Genomic DNA, 16,054 nt, shown 5'->3' on the forward strand with positions numbered 1-16,054 from the left:
AGGAATATGAATTCACCCAAGGCTTCACACCCAAGATTTTTAGTGGATAGTTGGGGTTTTCAATAATTGCTAAAATGGACAAAGTTTACTATGTTTTGGATTAAAAAAGGTGCTTATAAATTAACAACAGATTGTTTTAAAGGGGATACTAAAAAACACGAAAAAAATTTATTTGTAATACATTTAGTTTTGATATTACTGACTTAAAAAAAATCATTAAAATATGAGGCATAGAAGTTTAGGCATTGTATTGCATATGGAATGACCCAAAACTAAATCAAACCTTGACTAGCTGGGTACTGCATCAGATCCAGTTCATACCTGGTCTGGGGGTTAACTTATATATCCCAGGAAATGAAAACAACCCCCTATTTGGTTAAAATTGATCAGTTACATGTAGATAACCTCTTATCTTCACCCTGTATGTCTGAAATGACCAGGGAGAGGTAAAAAAAAAAAAATGTCTACAGCCTAGGCAGAAAATTTATTAGTATTTAGTAGTATAGGAAGTTATTTTTATCTATTTTTTTTACTTTAATGAAAATTATATATAGTTACTAATTAAATTACTCGATTTCTTGTTGTTCAGAAAAAAAACTTTTAATTTAAAACGATATTTCAAGAACTATTAGAAGTACAGATGTTTATAAGCACCCAAAATAATGCTATTCGAATGTACTATAATCAGAATTATGAGAGATAGTTGACCGTGGATGATAAATGAGGAGAAGATGGTTGGGGGTGTGGTCAATGAAACTTGGTTTCATTGATTCATTGCGGTCAATGATTTCATTGACTGCACCCCCAACCATCTTCTCCTCATTTACTATAATCAGAGTTGGGCAACTATGAAACTAATAGCTAAGATTACCTAAGGATAGGATATTTATTTATCAATGGTTCATTCATGAAAAAGGGTCTATCCATGGAAATTTTAGCTATAGGTAATTTTTCCCCATCTCTGAATATAATGTAGTGTATATGTATGTTTATCTTCATAGGAGCATAAGTTTGCATGATATACGCAAAAATTAGTTCAGGAAATGTTGATTTTTTATTATTTGGAAAATAATGTTGTTTTTTGAAAAATTATATCTTCAAAACTATTGAGTATAAAGAGCTCTAATAGAGGTCATGTTGAAAAAAAATTACCCTACTTCAAACATTTTACCATGAATTTTTTAATGATGTAGGTAGTTTTAAGGATAGGGAACATTGAATGAAAAATGAGCAAACATTTTAGATGTTTCTGGAATAAAATAAACTTAAATACTGCAATGGTGAATTTTTTATATGGATTTTGAGCTTTTCTATCATTCTTAGGGCAATTTGCCTTTCTGAATTTGACCTCGGTTCGGTTCCATTAGTATAATAAGGATATGGAGCTTGGAATGAAAAATGAGCTAAAATTTTAGATTGATTGATTCGGTTGTATTCGTATAATTTCGAAAACATTCAGCCTTCCAGCTAGGGCTGACAGCTAAACCTTTTACCACCGCTATTACAATACGGTTTCGGAACCTAAGAGAGTGATTTGAAATATTACGCTGAAAGAGCTCAACAGTTATAATTACCAAACGTTTGAAGCTTTGGAATGTCTACTTAAAAAAAATCTATAATTTCTGATAAACCAAAAATTAATTTTTTCGAGCACATTTAGATGAGTCAGATAATATTTATTTTGGGGTAGTCATGCATAACAAATCTCTCGTTGGGACAGGGTAGTTAGTAACTTTTAAATCAATGGTTACCAACCCGCAGAAGCCTGCGGAACACGCGACTTGGAACAAAGGGTGGTCTCGCCAGGAATATATTTGAAAATTATGGTATATTGTCTAAAAGAGCTTCTCGAGGCACTTTATAGTTTATTTATCTGTCAAACCTTTGAACTAGCACTCAAACATTAGGGAAGGTAAATAATTAAGTAGTTATAATAACGAGCTCTCAGAAAATATGTGTTGCCGGGCCCGCCAGCGGGCCATTCCAAGTCTTGTAGCCCACCTGCGGTACATGGATCACCGGTTGGAAAAATACGGAACACTTGCCAGCCAAGTTGCTCCCATATCTCATTATAATTCATGTTAAGGTTCTCATAGAAAATTATCACGAATGTCGATTAATGATTGAACGACGTTGTTAAGAATGTTAACAATATGTATATTTGTGTAAGATTTTATGATAACTATTCCATGTTAATTTCCTTTAAGCACTTTTCCTAAGAAATTTGAAATCATTTGTCTCAACTGAGAATTAAGAAATAGTTGATCCATATGTTAAATGGCAGTCCAAGATTTTTTTAAATGTAAAAAATTGTTACGGTGCTCTAAAGGTAGTGGGGAAAGAAAGAAAGAGAGATATTGTGATAAAGGGCTCGGTCGGGAGTGGCGGATCGGAATCGGTGATAGTGCCACGACCAATGGGATTTGAGCAAGTGTAAACACCGGCAAACTGATTCAGTTTTATAGTTATAAGTCATTATTGAACCCAAAGTGGATTGGAAAACTTTACAAAATGAAACTTTTTGTTCTTATATCACTTCTTGTTCCTGGGATTCTTTGTAAAGGTTGTGTTCAATTAGATACCTACTCATTTGATAAGGTATGTTTTTAGTGACCAAATTGTTTATTGTGTTTTATATAATATTTAATTGTTAATCTGGTCTTTTCATTTTACCATCCTAGATTTTTAACCTCAATATTACTGAATATAACATTCAAGAAGTGTTTTTAAATATATTTGATCTATTACAGATAATTTCAAAATTTGAGGCATCTCTGATTAAATTTGATTCTGCATATCCTTATGGTGCTAAGCACGATGCTTTTGAGTCAGTATGCGAAGCAGCTTATTCTTCACCGGATTTATTAGTTGGAGAGGTATTGTTTATTAACAAATAAAAACTAATTTTTATTGAAATTGGTATTGACAAGTGGTTGACAATTTTGTTTTATGCATTAGGTTCAAGTAAAGGATTATGGAGAAAAAGATAATGAAGATCTAGCTAAAAGATATGGTGTTACGAAAGATGATTTTCCATCGGTTAAATTATTCACAAAAAATAATAAAGAACCTTTGCCGTTTATTGTCAAAGATGATAAGGAATTCACTGCTGATAACATGAAAAAGTTCATTAGGCAAGTATTTTTTTTCTTTTTTTTTTTCTGCTGTTTGGGAAGTATTTATTGTATATATAATGTTGAAAATTATTCTCATTTTTATATCATTATTGTTATATACTTATGATAAATTTAATCATTTGGTGATCTATAATTTTTATTTACTTATACAATTTAAGCAGATTATAGAGAGCTGATATGTAAACATATGGAACCATATTAGGTACTAACTCACAACTTGAGCTCCAATGGCAGGAAATATAAAATATTTATACAGAATTCTACAGGTCATTACAGGCCCAACTTCCTTTTTAAATGAATCCGTTAGGGATTGGTTCATCCCTTCTGTGTGAGCGTAGTATTATGATCTAATCATTAATGATAAGGAGGTTTTTGAATTTCCTGCTATTGAAACTTCACTTGTGAAACTGTTTCTCCGTATTATTTAGTTCTTTCTTAATAATGAAATATAACATGTTTTCATTTCAGTTTTGAATTATCATCAGTGTTAACTTCCACTAAAACTTGCTCATCTAGTCCTGTTTCCCATGTAGGTATTGCATGAGCTTAAGGAAGCATATAAAGTCTTTAGTAAATATTTACAGCATCTTAAAACTAACTTTGGGTTCATGGATGCCAATTAACTATTGATATGACTTTATAAAGTATTTTATGGTACTTGATTAATATAGATTTCTTAATTGATTAACTGGGGTTGGATGAAAATACTGGTGGTTGAGCATGAATGCTGACCACTACACCTTTTTATGTAATTATTATCCAAGAAACAGCTCTTCCTTATCTAAGACCTTCTGTAAGACCTGTTTTAGTAAAAAAAAGCTTAGTAAGCTATTTATAATTTTATTCCTTAGATATTAAATTTTTTAGAGATTCATGCACTTGATGTCTGTAATTAAAATTAATGTTGCAGAACAAGTTGTAGATGTAAACTAGTGCTAGATATATTTACTTAAATTAGTATAAAAATGGAATTAGTTTAAACGTCTTTTTACAGAAAATTGGTTGATTCATGGACTCTGTTATATAAATCAATTTGATTTAGTAGCAATCATTATCTTGGAAATAACTTTACATACAGAATTAGTTTGTGGTTATCATTGAGGTATTTTCATTCTTGCATGTGAATATAATGCCCCTATCTTCAGATCAGTGAAATCTGCAAAATAAGAAGAATCTTATGGCACCCTAAAAAATAAAATTATTGACACCCTGATTAACTTATAATATCCCTATGTCAAAGAGGTTCACATACATGCTAAGCTTATTATGTTTTAAAAGTGTTTATCAAGAATTAACCATCTGTATTTTATTTATTTATTTGATGCTTCTAAATCGAGTGGTTCAGGCAACTAGTACCAGACTACATTTATAGTTGGTTCTACAATTATATTTTTATTCTAGGATATGGATTCATAAAACTAACATTGAATAATCCTTGTTCTTAGATGATTACAATGCATGTATTTAGTAAAATAATTTTTTTCTCAAAACATCTTTAATAAAATAGTGTTTAATGTACTTTAATTTTTACTGGATCAGTCCCCATATCTACTTAATTTTGGTCAAAAGCTCATGTCTGGTACAAGATCTTAAGATATGTATGCACTGGGATTCTTTGAGTTGATTCATGTTGAGATTCAGAATCTAGGCTACGTAGATTCATTGTTCGGGTGCAGCCCCTACAAAACACCATGTCCACACCAAGATTCAGTTCAAATTCATCCGAGATTGTGAAAATGACTTTCTCGGGAATTTCCTCTGAGCAACTGTTATGTCTAGTGTTTTCAAATAATTTATTAATTTGAAATAAAAATTCATAATATGTTTAGTACTATTTGTTTTTGTTCATTTTGCTGTTAGCAGGTTCTTGCCAATCAACTATGTTTTTCAGTTAAATTTTATAGGTGCATGAGTTAATGAAAAAAATTAAGAAACTACATTCTCGTGTGTATTGTTTTTCATAGCATCAAATAACCCACCGGACTCTGTACTCCACAACATAGTAACACAAAAATCAATCAATAAAAACGTCAAAACGCTCTAAAAGATGGAGCAGGAAAAAAAGAGCGTGTTCACATTCAATCTGGCCAATGTTGAGCAACAACGAATCTCATATCAGACGGAATTCAAAAGACTCAGAAAATATTAGCCTGCTGCACACCAGATTCATTGCTAAAATGAGACTACAAGATTTTCTGTAGATGCTAAGAGTCTCAGTGCATACTAGGCTTTAACAGGTTATTAAAAGTTCTGCACAGATTATATAGATTGTGTTATTTTTATTTAGTATTTTAATTGTGGATTAAGCAAACAATTGTTTATTGTTTAAAGCTCATGAGTGTTTCAGACAGTTTTTTTTTTTTTTTTTGAGAATTTCCTGTAGAATAATAATTTCCTAGTTTTACAGATATTTTTTGAATCTACTCATTGCTTAAAATTAATGGCTAGTAGCAGTAAAAATAATTTTTATGACCTAACAGTATTGCTGGATGGAGAATCTGATTGGAAACTTAAAAAAAAAAAGCTTTATTTATTGATAGATATTACAGTCTGCCATATTGTTGTGGGCAATAGGTAAAAGTGATGAATGATTCCATTCATACTAAAGAATTTATTTTTAAAAATGAAAAATAAATAAATAAATGAAAGAAAAAAAAGTACATAAAAATAAATAAAATCACTCTTAAAATATATACAAACAGAAGGATAAAGAAAATGAACATAAAGTATGTGCATGGAAAAATAAATAAATAATAAAAATAAAATAATTTCTAGTCGCATTTACACTCTTATATACAATATTTACACAATCGACCTGAGGATCCCTGAGCCCTCTCTATCACCCACGTAGGAGGGGTAGGGCAGAGCTCATAAGATCTTGGTGGATCCCTCTCGCTGCAACACTGGTAATGAGCCAGTGGAGGCTGAGCAAGTGCGCTAAAGGATTGGGGACTAATTTATTTTTTTAAAGTTATAATTGCCATTACAAATAGTTCAGAATAATATATTTTAGATCAAGAATTTCAGGGTGTTGAATTTGTTTTTATTTTCAGATCTAAATCTCAGGTTTATATTGGACTACCTGGATGTTTGCAAGATTTTGATAAAATTGCTGCAAAATTTTTGAAAGCAAGTAGTGAAGATGATAAAAAACAGCTGTTGTCCGAAGCTGAATCTTTATGGAATAAAGCTAAAGGAAATAGGGAAAATAAGTCTGCTGAAACATATGTTAAAGTAAGTAAAATGAGATTTTGATATTTTCTTCTACGTTATACTAATCTTATAGATCAGATGTTACATAAATATTAATTTTTAATGCCTTTTAGATATAGTAAACATGTTTTTTTACTTAATTAATTCAAATTGGTGTTTATGTATTAAACCTGTCGAACTATATGTCTGTTGTTAAAGGTTATAATCAAGGCCCAGATTTTTATGCAATTGCATGTTCTGTTTATATGGATTTTTTTTTAAAGAGCCGATCGAATATCTTTACGAATTAGTTTACCTAGGTGCAATCAGTACGATTTTATTCTGCATATTTGATAAATGCATACATTTGCATATTTGAATAACCTCAATGAGGTAAAAAGAGCAAATTTTGAAATCAATTTAAATACAGTGTAACAGGCATATTAGCGTAAGCTTTGAAACAAAAAATGGAAAGTGTTTTTGTGAAAAATTCAGTTCACTTTACTGTGGAAGATATATAAAAAATTTTAGATGGGAACGATTCATTTTTTTATGATCTGTTTTTATTATTTTTATGTTTATTTGCATTTAATTTGTAATTTGTTTTGATATTATTGATTAGTTATTTTTTAAAAATATTTATTATCATATTTTCTAATTTCTTTCTTAGTTTTGAACTTTTTGTGGATTCAAGAGTTGTATATTTGAATATTTTAGCTGCATCATTGCATAGTTAGTTTTTTTTTATTGCATATTTTAAGACATATTCTGAGATTTGTACTGCAAACAAATCTGAGCTGTGTTCATAACTTATCAATTTTTTTTATGTAGATATCCTTTTTAGATATTAATTCATAAACTTTTCAATGGTGGGATTTTTAGCTTTTCGTAGCTTCAGTTGAATAAATTAATTAGCTGTGTGGGGGGTCCCTCCATACGTTTTTGATATAAAATAAATGTAGAATAATTTAGGTCTAAATCTCCTATAGCTACCCAACACCCCTCACGTGGTCTTGACTGATGGAAAATTCTACATAAATCGACTTATTATGATTACTTTATGAATTTTATTATACAGAAATATATTCTGGACTTACCGGGTGGTGAGCCTCATCAGAGCGCTGGGCTGTACCGCTGTCTAAAAACTTTATGTTCCAGTAAATTAAATGGACCTCCCCCTCCTCTCCCCCCGATAAACTATAAAAAGGAAAGGAAATAAATTGTTGATTATTGGCAGCAGTGGCAATCGCAAGCCTGGTGTACTGCCCTATTGCTGTTGCACCCTGTATGGGGTGAATGGCTAGACAGGGGATTAATATAAAAAATAAACAAAAAAAATTAGGATGTTGGTATTATTTCAGTACAGATCTTTTGTTAAGTTACTATGACAATACAAAGTATTTGTTACTGGTCATTATTTTTATTGAAATTATGAGTAACTTTATTAATTTTTTAATCATTCATGTTTGTTTCTAGATAATGAGGAAAGTCATTGATAAAGGTAATGCCTTTATATCGAATGAGTCTTCTAGAGTTGAGAATATTATAAAAGGCAAAATCAACAAAGAGAAACAGACTGAAATGCAAGAAAGATTAAATATTTTACAGTCATTTGGCCCAATTCACGATGAGCTTTAACTTCTGTACCAGTACAAATCATTTTTTAACAATTATGGTTGTTTAAGAAAATAAAAGTGTTTTTGAGTTTTCTAGCCCTATAATATTGGAATTTGTTACTTTTGTATAGATCTGCTGTAGAAAAATTAATTGTTTGATAAAGATTTATGGTTGTGTATTTGTTTTTTTTTTAAGAAAAGAATAATTGTCTATATGATTTTATTTCATATATTGTAAATATTTCATAAGGTAAAATAATAATAAGATTGGACATTCGATATTTAAATTTCCTTGTAATGAACTATTGTGCTGTCTGTTTTATAGTGCAATATACTGTCTTCCCTATATACTGTTTTTGTTTTCATTTTATTTTTATATATTTTCCCATAGCAAAGACTATATTCAGGGAAACATAATTGAGAAGGTTGGTAAGAAGGGCTAATACACCCATAGGTCTTTTTTGTGGAAAATTTAAAATCCAGCAAATATAATAATATTTTAGAACTATTAAATTTTATCCTGCTTCAATATCTTTAGTGCAATCTCCAACAGAGGGAACACTTAAGTTCTTGAGTTGAACTTAACTTTTTTCTATTGTTCATTCTAATATAAACATTTTTAAAAAGTACCCATGCTATTTCGTTTAAAGGTAGCCAAAGTATGCTTGAGAAGAAATTTATGCCTTTTGTATTAGAGTATCCGCTGTGATATATATATATATATATATCATGAATCAACAAAGAGAAACAATAATAAGTATATATATATATAATAATATATATATATATATATAGCTGACTCAATAATTAAAATCTCTTTCATTAAAATTAAAATTACTCATAAATCATCAAAAATGGATTTACAATAATAAAGTAATTAATAATCACTCAGTGAAACGTATTATCATCCAATCCTCAGAAATTTCCCTATCACCATTTTTGAGAGTTACCTTTTACTTGTAAAATTTAACTTAAAAAATAGCATTCAGAAGGAAAAATAAATAAATACAAAGTAAAAAGCTACAATATATTTTTTTAAATTCTACAATTATGAAAATAAAGAAATTTTGTAAACAATAGTTTCAAAACAACACCATAACCTTGTACAGAGTTCTTGTTAAATAACAGGATCCTTAAACATTTTAAGGTCTTTGGAATGACCAAATTCTTTTGATCGATTAAAAGTATTTAATTAATCATTATGCAATGATGAGGTATTGCAAGTAAGAGAGTAGGTTACACTAATTCTAAATACTAATATGACATAAATAATTATTTAATATTAAGCAGATCTTGAAAGTGATAAAATTGTGACAATGTAGCCCATATTATTTGAAATGTGGTAACTATAGTGAAAGGGAAGAGGTAGAAAATAATCAAGCTCAATGTAAACTGCTTCAACTCATTTCAATCTGATCAGATAAGGAACATGAGAAGGCTATAATTTTAACAAACAATGTTGAGAGAAAATTAATTGACACTGATACTTTTACATATAATAGAACAAAAGAAATCCATAACACTTACAATCATTCATTCAGAATACAACTTTCTTTGGCTAATCAGCGAATAAAAAAATTTATTGTCATAAAACCATAAACCATAAATAAATAAATAACTAAAATATAAGATTTAGTACGACAACTTATAGCAGAGATATTACAAACCTAATAGTAGCTTGTCCACAGCGGAATAGGTTAAAATATTGCCAATACAATTTATTTTGACATTGGATTAACTACTGGTAAGGAATTTGATGTGGAAATGTATGGTAGAGGAGGATGGAGTAAGTATTACTTTAACCTAAAATATAAAGATATTTCCTTGAACACAGTCAATGAGGAAAATCCATCAGTTAGGCTTTCTAATTGGAACTCGACAAGGCCACTTGATAATTGAGCTTAAAATATCTGTGCAGTAGTAAAAATCATTCTTTGCATTTTTGTAAGACCCAGAACTGAAATAGATCATACTTTTTGGTAGGTTCTCTTGTGGTTCTGGTCTACTTCGTGCAAGTACCATGTACCAGGGAAAAGCCATGATAATGAACCAATTGGTTTATAAGGTGCTCTGCTATGATTATCTTCCCTAATTTCCATAGTTTTTGAAAATTCTGTAGGATCAATTTTTTTTCTGGCATTTAAACGAGGTATCACAGACTGAAGATTTGAGACAAGTTTAGTCAGCTTTGGGCCTTCAATTAGTTTGATAGAAAACATGGATGAAGCTAATCCAGAACCATAAGAAAAAAGAGCAACACGCTGCCCAACAAGTTCATGTATAGGTTTACTACACAAGTATGAAACCAAACCACCATAAAGGGAAGCTGTATACATATTGCCAACTTGATTCGAAATAAGTAATGACGGTTTGGTTTTTCTGTTGAATAACTCTTTACTGAAACCCATAAAACTTTTTTCAACTTCTCTATTAAAGTATGTATCCTCAAGTTTAATGCCGATAAACATATCGAGTCCTGGGTACAACTGTGGGATATGTTCTTGTGGGGTGCTACTAAAATCATTAAGCACAAGCCTGGCAAAAGATTTTTCTACTAGCTTGCAATAAGGGGAATGAAAAACAATTCCATCAAAACTATTAATACCGACAGCATCATTTGATTCTCCAGTTAAACCAGAAAGTTTTCGAGCCTTTTGGCAATAGCCTTGATAGCATTTGTCAAGAGCTTTAAGATAGCACTCTATAGATAGTTTTCCATCAACTACTGGATATTCAGATTCTAAATTAGGTTTATAGAAATCGTAAGCATGAGCCATATAGGTAGAACGGAGTCCCCTCTCAATAACTAGAGGAGCATTAGGGCCAATAAGCATTGCTACAGCGCCAGCACCACCAGTTGGGCGAGCAGCACCTTCAGCATAAACAGCAATGTCACCTGCTATAACCACTGCTAACCTTCCATCCCAGGCACTTGATTCAACCCAAGAGAGAGCATTCATCAGTGCGGCAGTCCCACCATAGCAAGCATTTGTAGTATCTAAACCTAAAACATAAATACATCATTCTTTACTAAAATGATTAAAATCATTTCTGTAATAAAGTGGGGAAGGAGATAATTAATGTTAATAATATAGCTATTAAATAATGAATTATAATCATAAGTAAAGTTAAATTTATTCTTTAGCTAAATCTCTAAATTGACGAATATACAGGCTCTTTTAGTAAGTGAAATACAAATAAATATATCCTTTAATTTAGAAATAAATACAAATACTAAGAAGCTACTTAGTTATTTTATAACATGATAGGGACTCTTATTCAGGGAAAAATAAAGAGAGCTAAATATTTGAAAAAGAATAAAATAATAAAAAAAAAACAGCTTTCTAACTACTTTTGTCTTTTTTATTTCTTTATATTTACTTTATTTTTTTTTTGGCAGTTTATCTTTCAAATGTACTGGGAAATTATTAAAAGTAACAAAATTGATCTACCCATTTAAGAGATCATCATGGACAGCGAAGAGAGACCAAAAGGCAAAATGTTTTATATGTTGAAAATTAGGCATTTAAAATTTGACCTGATAATAATTCTTTATTTACTAGTGGTAAACAGAATATATACAAAGTCATATACACCCTATCTTTGCTCAATAATGGTCTGATTTTGATTTATTTATATTATATGGTTTATTTTTTGTTTTTTAGGGAATTTAATTACTTAAATTGTTTATAGTATCTCAGTAATATTTATCTGATTATTTTTTTATGTTAGCTTATTATATTTAATTAATAATTTTTTCGATGAGCATCTGGAATGTTCTGAGAGATGAATAGTTTTCGAATTATTTAAAAAAAATTGAATAAAGTGAATGAGTACTGAGTCCATTACACTGTATCTTTGCTAATAATGGTCCAATTTAAATAATTTTATTTTAAAGATATTTTAATTACTTTAGTCAGTGATTCTAAATATAATTTCAATGAAATTTATACTTTTTGAGTTATGTGGAAATAAAATAAAAATGTATCTATTTAAAAAATATATTCATAAATGTTTATCTGGATTTTACCTTCAACATCGTGGTTGCCAGATTCTTCAAATAACTGCATAAGAACACTTTTAACAGATTTACTTTTGTCAAGAATAGTTTCAGTCCCAACTTCAAGGCGGCCAATATCTGAGTATGATATTCCGGATTTGTCTATTAACTGACTTAATGCACTTAAACACAATGAATTAATGTCTTCTCTGTCACTACAAAATCCCATTTTATCTTGACCAAGACCGATGGTATACTTTCCAGCAGATACACCATGGAATTTTTCCAATTCAGTTTGATCCACATAGGTCCCTGGTATCACTAACTGCAATTCTAGGATACCTACATCTTCAGGCCACATACCCATCCTGTTCAAAAAGAGCAACAATCAATTAGTAAAAAAGGAACTGAACCATTTTAAGAGTGGTTTCTGTGAACATCATTTATGACTAATTCCATTAGAAAATAATAAGGAATATTTTGGTATCAGAGAATAAATATGTGTTAAATGGCTTAGTCAATTTTACTCCATATAACTTTATGATAATATATTTCCAAGATATGATAAGAAAGATTTGATTGAAGCTAAAATATCCTTTAAGTATTCAGGGGAACGTTTAAGGATTTCTAAAAGAATATGAGCTTACAATATAAAGGATGGTGCACGAACAAATATTTGAAATAACTGTTAATTTACTCTGAGGTAATTAAATCAATAAAACCAGTTTCACAAAAGGTTTTTGCAAATTCATAATTCTGTACATCACTTTTTACTAATTAGTTAAAATAAACTTATATGCAAACTGTATAATGCAATTAATGCAAACAACCCTCGTTAAATGAATTCACAAGCAAATGGATTTGAGTACTATAAATGCTGTTTTTAAATATCATACTAATTTATCATTTTGAACTCTATAATAAAATGATAATAAGTACATTTGAGGAAAATCAACAAAAAATCAAAAATAATACTCAAAATCATTATCAATCATGGATGTACTTACATATATCACCACTTCACTATAATCAACACTTTATAAACCTAAAAATTGAATCTTTACTTAATACTTGTAAACACATGCAACCTGCGTAAGAGTGACTTATTTTAGTAGCACAAAATACCACATAACAGAATATTCAGAAAGGATAATTAGTTTAAAAATAATTTGTAAAAGGGTAAGATTTTATCTGCTTGGCTTTGTAAGGCTATTTGACATTAGTATTAATGAGTTTTCTAAAAAAAACAATTTACTCAATAGCCAACATGACGCAGTTAAACTATCTGAAAGATAATACAACACCTTAAGTTATATGTTTCCAACCCGATAAGCTTTTTTAAGGACATCAAAATAGTAAAAAAAAAGAAACAAAAAAGAGACCTGAGAATATTAATTAGAAAATGTAGTTGAGAAGTAGGAACACCTTAAATAAAATTGACATTTTGTAGTAGGACAAAAGTAAATGCCAAGACTGTATACACTACTATATATGCCCTACATATATAAACTTCCATAAGCTTAAAAATAAAAAAAAAATCCATTCAATTCACAATTTGTAATGAACAGAATATATGAAAAAAAATAAACAAAATTTAAAACCAAATATATACATCAATAAACAGAGAGAAACTTTCACTGTGTTCCACTTACTGGAAGAGAAAATACCACAATGTTGAAGAGATGAAAGAGAAAGTAAAAACTATAGATGTTCTTAATTACACTTGTCATTAGTGAGCTACTAAGGAAATAAAAATGGATCTACCATTTTCTTTAATTTTATAAAGAAGAGAATTCAGAAGAAAAATGATTTTCAGATTGCTATGTTTCTTTTCTCCATGCATTGATAATAAAAAAAATTAAAGATGACATTGACATGGTACAGTAAGTAATTTATTCTTATTTATATACACAAAAAAAAGTAAAGTAAATAAATGTAAATACTAGAAACTAACAGTAAATGCTATCAGATTCTTTAACACAATAAAGAAAAACAGTATATAAGAGAAGGTAAACTTACTTTTTAAAATTTTGGCTTGAACGATTGGTGAAGTATTCAGTTGAACTTTCCATTTCAATTTAAACTGATATTGCGAGCAAGATTTCAAGGTGAACCTGGTCGATAATGCAAGGATGAAACACTTTTTTTCAAATACTTGTCCAGTATGATGAAACTTGATAAAGCTAGTGCAAAGAGATTAATCCTAGAAGGAGTTGCATCATTACTTTTTTTAAATTAAAAGTTTGGTAAAGTTATTATCATGATGTTATAAAATATACACAATACAAAGGTATCAATATCCATTTCCACAGTTTTGGGAAGAGCACACTTACTTCTACACTACAAAATACATGAGCCATTAGAATTGTGAGGTCCTTAAACTTGAAAAGAAACCATACCTACTTGAAGAATGTAGGTGATGAGGTCAGTAGGTCATTAATCATTCAGGTATAATTTGAAAACGATAAACCAGAATGAAATTGTATCCTGTCATAAGTATTATCATTACTTCATTACAGAAAATGTCACAACATAACACTATTACTTAAACATATCAAACATTTAAATTATATTTCCGTTTTTAAGAATGCTGGATAAAACAATGGCATTTCTAAAACATAGAATCATTTTACCACTATTATAATTCCTATCTTTCGAGAACAGACAGAAAATAAAATAACCTACACATTTTCAACTATCACAGGTACAGAGTCGAACCGGCGAGTGAGTACAGTAGTAAGCAGCTGATAAGTTAGTGATAAGAGATATCGAGTACTTCCATAGAGCGCTCTTCAGTTGAGTTCTGTTGTCACTTTTCTGAGCAACTTTAAAATAAAAGGTTGTATTAATATTAATCATGAGGACTATTAATTTTTTTTAAATGGACGGTTTTAATTTAATAACGAATTATTTATGAAAATAAAATATTTTACTGAGGAACTGCTGCATGACTGTCTCAGTTTCCATGACATTATGAGAATACTAGTCAATATATATGTTTTATATCTACTAGGAAAGTATTTTATGTAAACAATTATTCACAGAAACTGTGGGAAAAAACAGAGAAGGGCTTATAAATATTAATTTTATTAAATTGTCAACCGTCTTTAAATCATATTTCAACACCATCTATGTGGATATTATACTAATAAATATTAAGTTTTAAGATAAGAAATTTGAGGAGTACTGACAGCTACCAAAACGGGTTGCGTTTAATTATAATGTTTTGTTTTTTTAAATTACTTTTGTTATTGTTTTGGTAATTGAATATAAAAACTTATCTGTATTATTATAGTAGGAGGACATTCAGAACACTATCTTAAATCTGATCTAATCAAGACTAATTAGATTGCTAGAGATAAATATAGAAATATTACCAATTGTGATTATTTCACTTCCACTATCTTAAAACGATACACATGCATGCGTGAATGCATATTGCTGAACTTACTATCAATACTGAACGTAAAACAAAATTGGCATCCAATATTGTTCAGTCCTTGTCCTTTCCATTCATCAGGACCCATCCATTAGCTGCCAATGGCTACTAGTTAAGCTGCTCCAATAGATTAATATTGCTTCTCGATTCTGTAACCACGTTTACGTCATCATTTCTTATCTGCAGCTCAAGGTAATGTCTCACGATATTTAGATTAATATCCAGGGATTTGCTGGAGGACTCTTCTTCATGAGTTATAGTAAGTTTACCCTTTTTTATTAACCTATTCTTGTCTATACAAATGAAAAAAAAGAAGTAAAGATTACTCCACTTTCTTCGTTTTAAATTCATTGACAACATAGTGGTAATAAATTTAAACATTCAAGATTAAAATAGTTGATGCAAAAAGAAAAAACATTTTTTTCTAAAAATGGATTTGGTAATTTTTTTTAGTTAATAAACTGTTTCAACTCCTAGTTTTTTAACTATTTTTATTATTACAACATTCAGACTCAAATATATTTTCTTTCAAGTTTTAAAAATAATGTATTAGTGCTTTAATATATCATATATTAGGTCCTTGTTTCAGAGTTGACAGTAATTTTAAACAAAAACTTCATTTGGCCCATTCTCTCAACTATTTTTATTTCTCTCCGTATCAGCTCCTATG

General features: G+C 29.5%; 2 protein-coding genes across 2 annotated transcripts; one reads left to right on the plus strand and one right to left on the minus strand.

Moving 5' to 3' along the window:
- Positions 1-2,231: 2,231 nt before the first annotated feature.
- On the plus strand, positions 2,232-8,293 carry wbl (endoplasmic reticulum protein 29-like protein wbl). Its single transcript, XM_014416346.3, has 5 exons — positions 2,232-2,598; positions 2,751-2,876; positions 2,959-3,134; positions 6,191-6,371; positions 7,806-8,293. The coding sequence occupies exons 1-5, from the start codon at positions 2,512-2,514 to the stop codon at positions 7,965-7,967; spliced, it is 732 nt and encodes a 243-aa protein (XP_014271832.1). The 5' UTR covers positions 2,232-2,511; the 3' UTR covers positions 7,968-8,293.
- A 665-nt stretch (positions 8,294-8,958) lies between these two features.
- Hmgs (hydroxymethylglutaryl-CoA synthase) lies at positions 8,959-15,613 on the minus strand. The gene is made up of 4 exons (XM_067046616.1): positions 15,397-15,613; positions 13,965-14,770; positions 11,976-12,313; positions 8,959-10,949 (listed from the first exon to the last, which is right to left on the minus strand). Exons 2-4 carry the CDS (start codon positions 14,015-14,017, stop codon positions 9,913-9,915), a joined length of 1,428 nt encoding a protein of 475 aa, XP_066902717.1. The 5' UTR covers positions 14,018-14,770; positions 15,397-15,613; the 3' UTR covers positions 8,959-9,912.
- Positions 15,614-16,054: the final 441 nt, after the last annotated feature.

This window comes from Halyomorpha halys, unplaced genomic scaffold (assembly GCF_000696795.3).
Source record: "Halyomorpha halys isolate HHAL.00 unplaced genomic scaffold, Hhal_1.1 Scaffold120.1, whole genome shotgun sequence".
NCBI classification, from domain to species: domain Eukaryota; kingdom Metazoa; phylum Arthropoda; class Insecta; order Hemiptera; family Pentatomidae; genus Halyomorpha; species Halyomorpha halys.

Bases quoted from the DNA above. Each gene is read 5' to 3' on its own strand.
- wbl (XM_014416346.3), top strand. From the start codon at position 2,512: ATGAAACTTTTTGTTCTTATATCACTTCTTGTTCCTGGGATTCTTTGT. The intron at 2,877-2,958 runs GTATTGTTTATT...TTTATGCATTAG, and splicing joins CGGATTTATTAGTTGGAGAG to GTTCAAGTAAAGGATTATGG. The intron at 3,135-6,190 runs GCAAGTATTTTT...TTTTATTTTCAG, and splicing joins AACATGAAAAAGTTCATTAG to ATCTAAATCTCAGGTTTATA.
- Hmgs (XM_067046616.1), bottom strand. From the start codon at position 14,017: ATGGAAAGTTCAACTGAATACTTCACCAATCGTTCAAGCCAAAATTTT. The intron at 12,314-13,964 runs GTAAGTTTACCT...CTTTTTGAACAG, and splicing joins TCAAGCCAAAATTTTAAAAA to GATGGGTATGTGGCCTGAAG. The intron at 10,950-11,975 runs GTAAAATCCAGA...TTTATGTTTTAG, and splicing joins TGGCAACCACGATGTTGAAG to GTTTAGATACTACAAATGCT.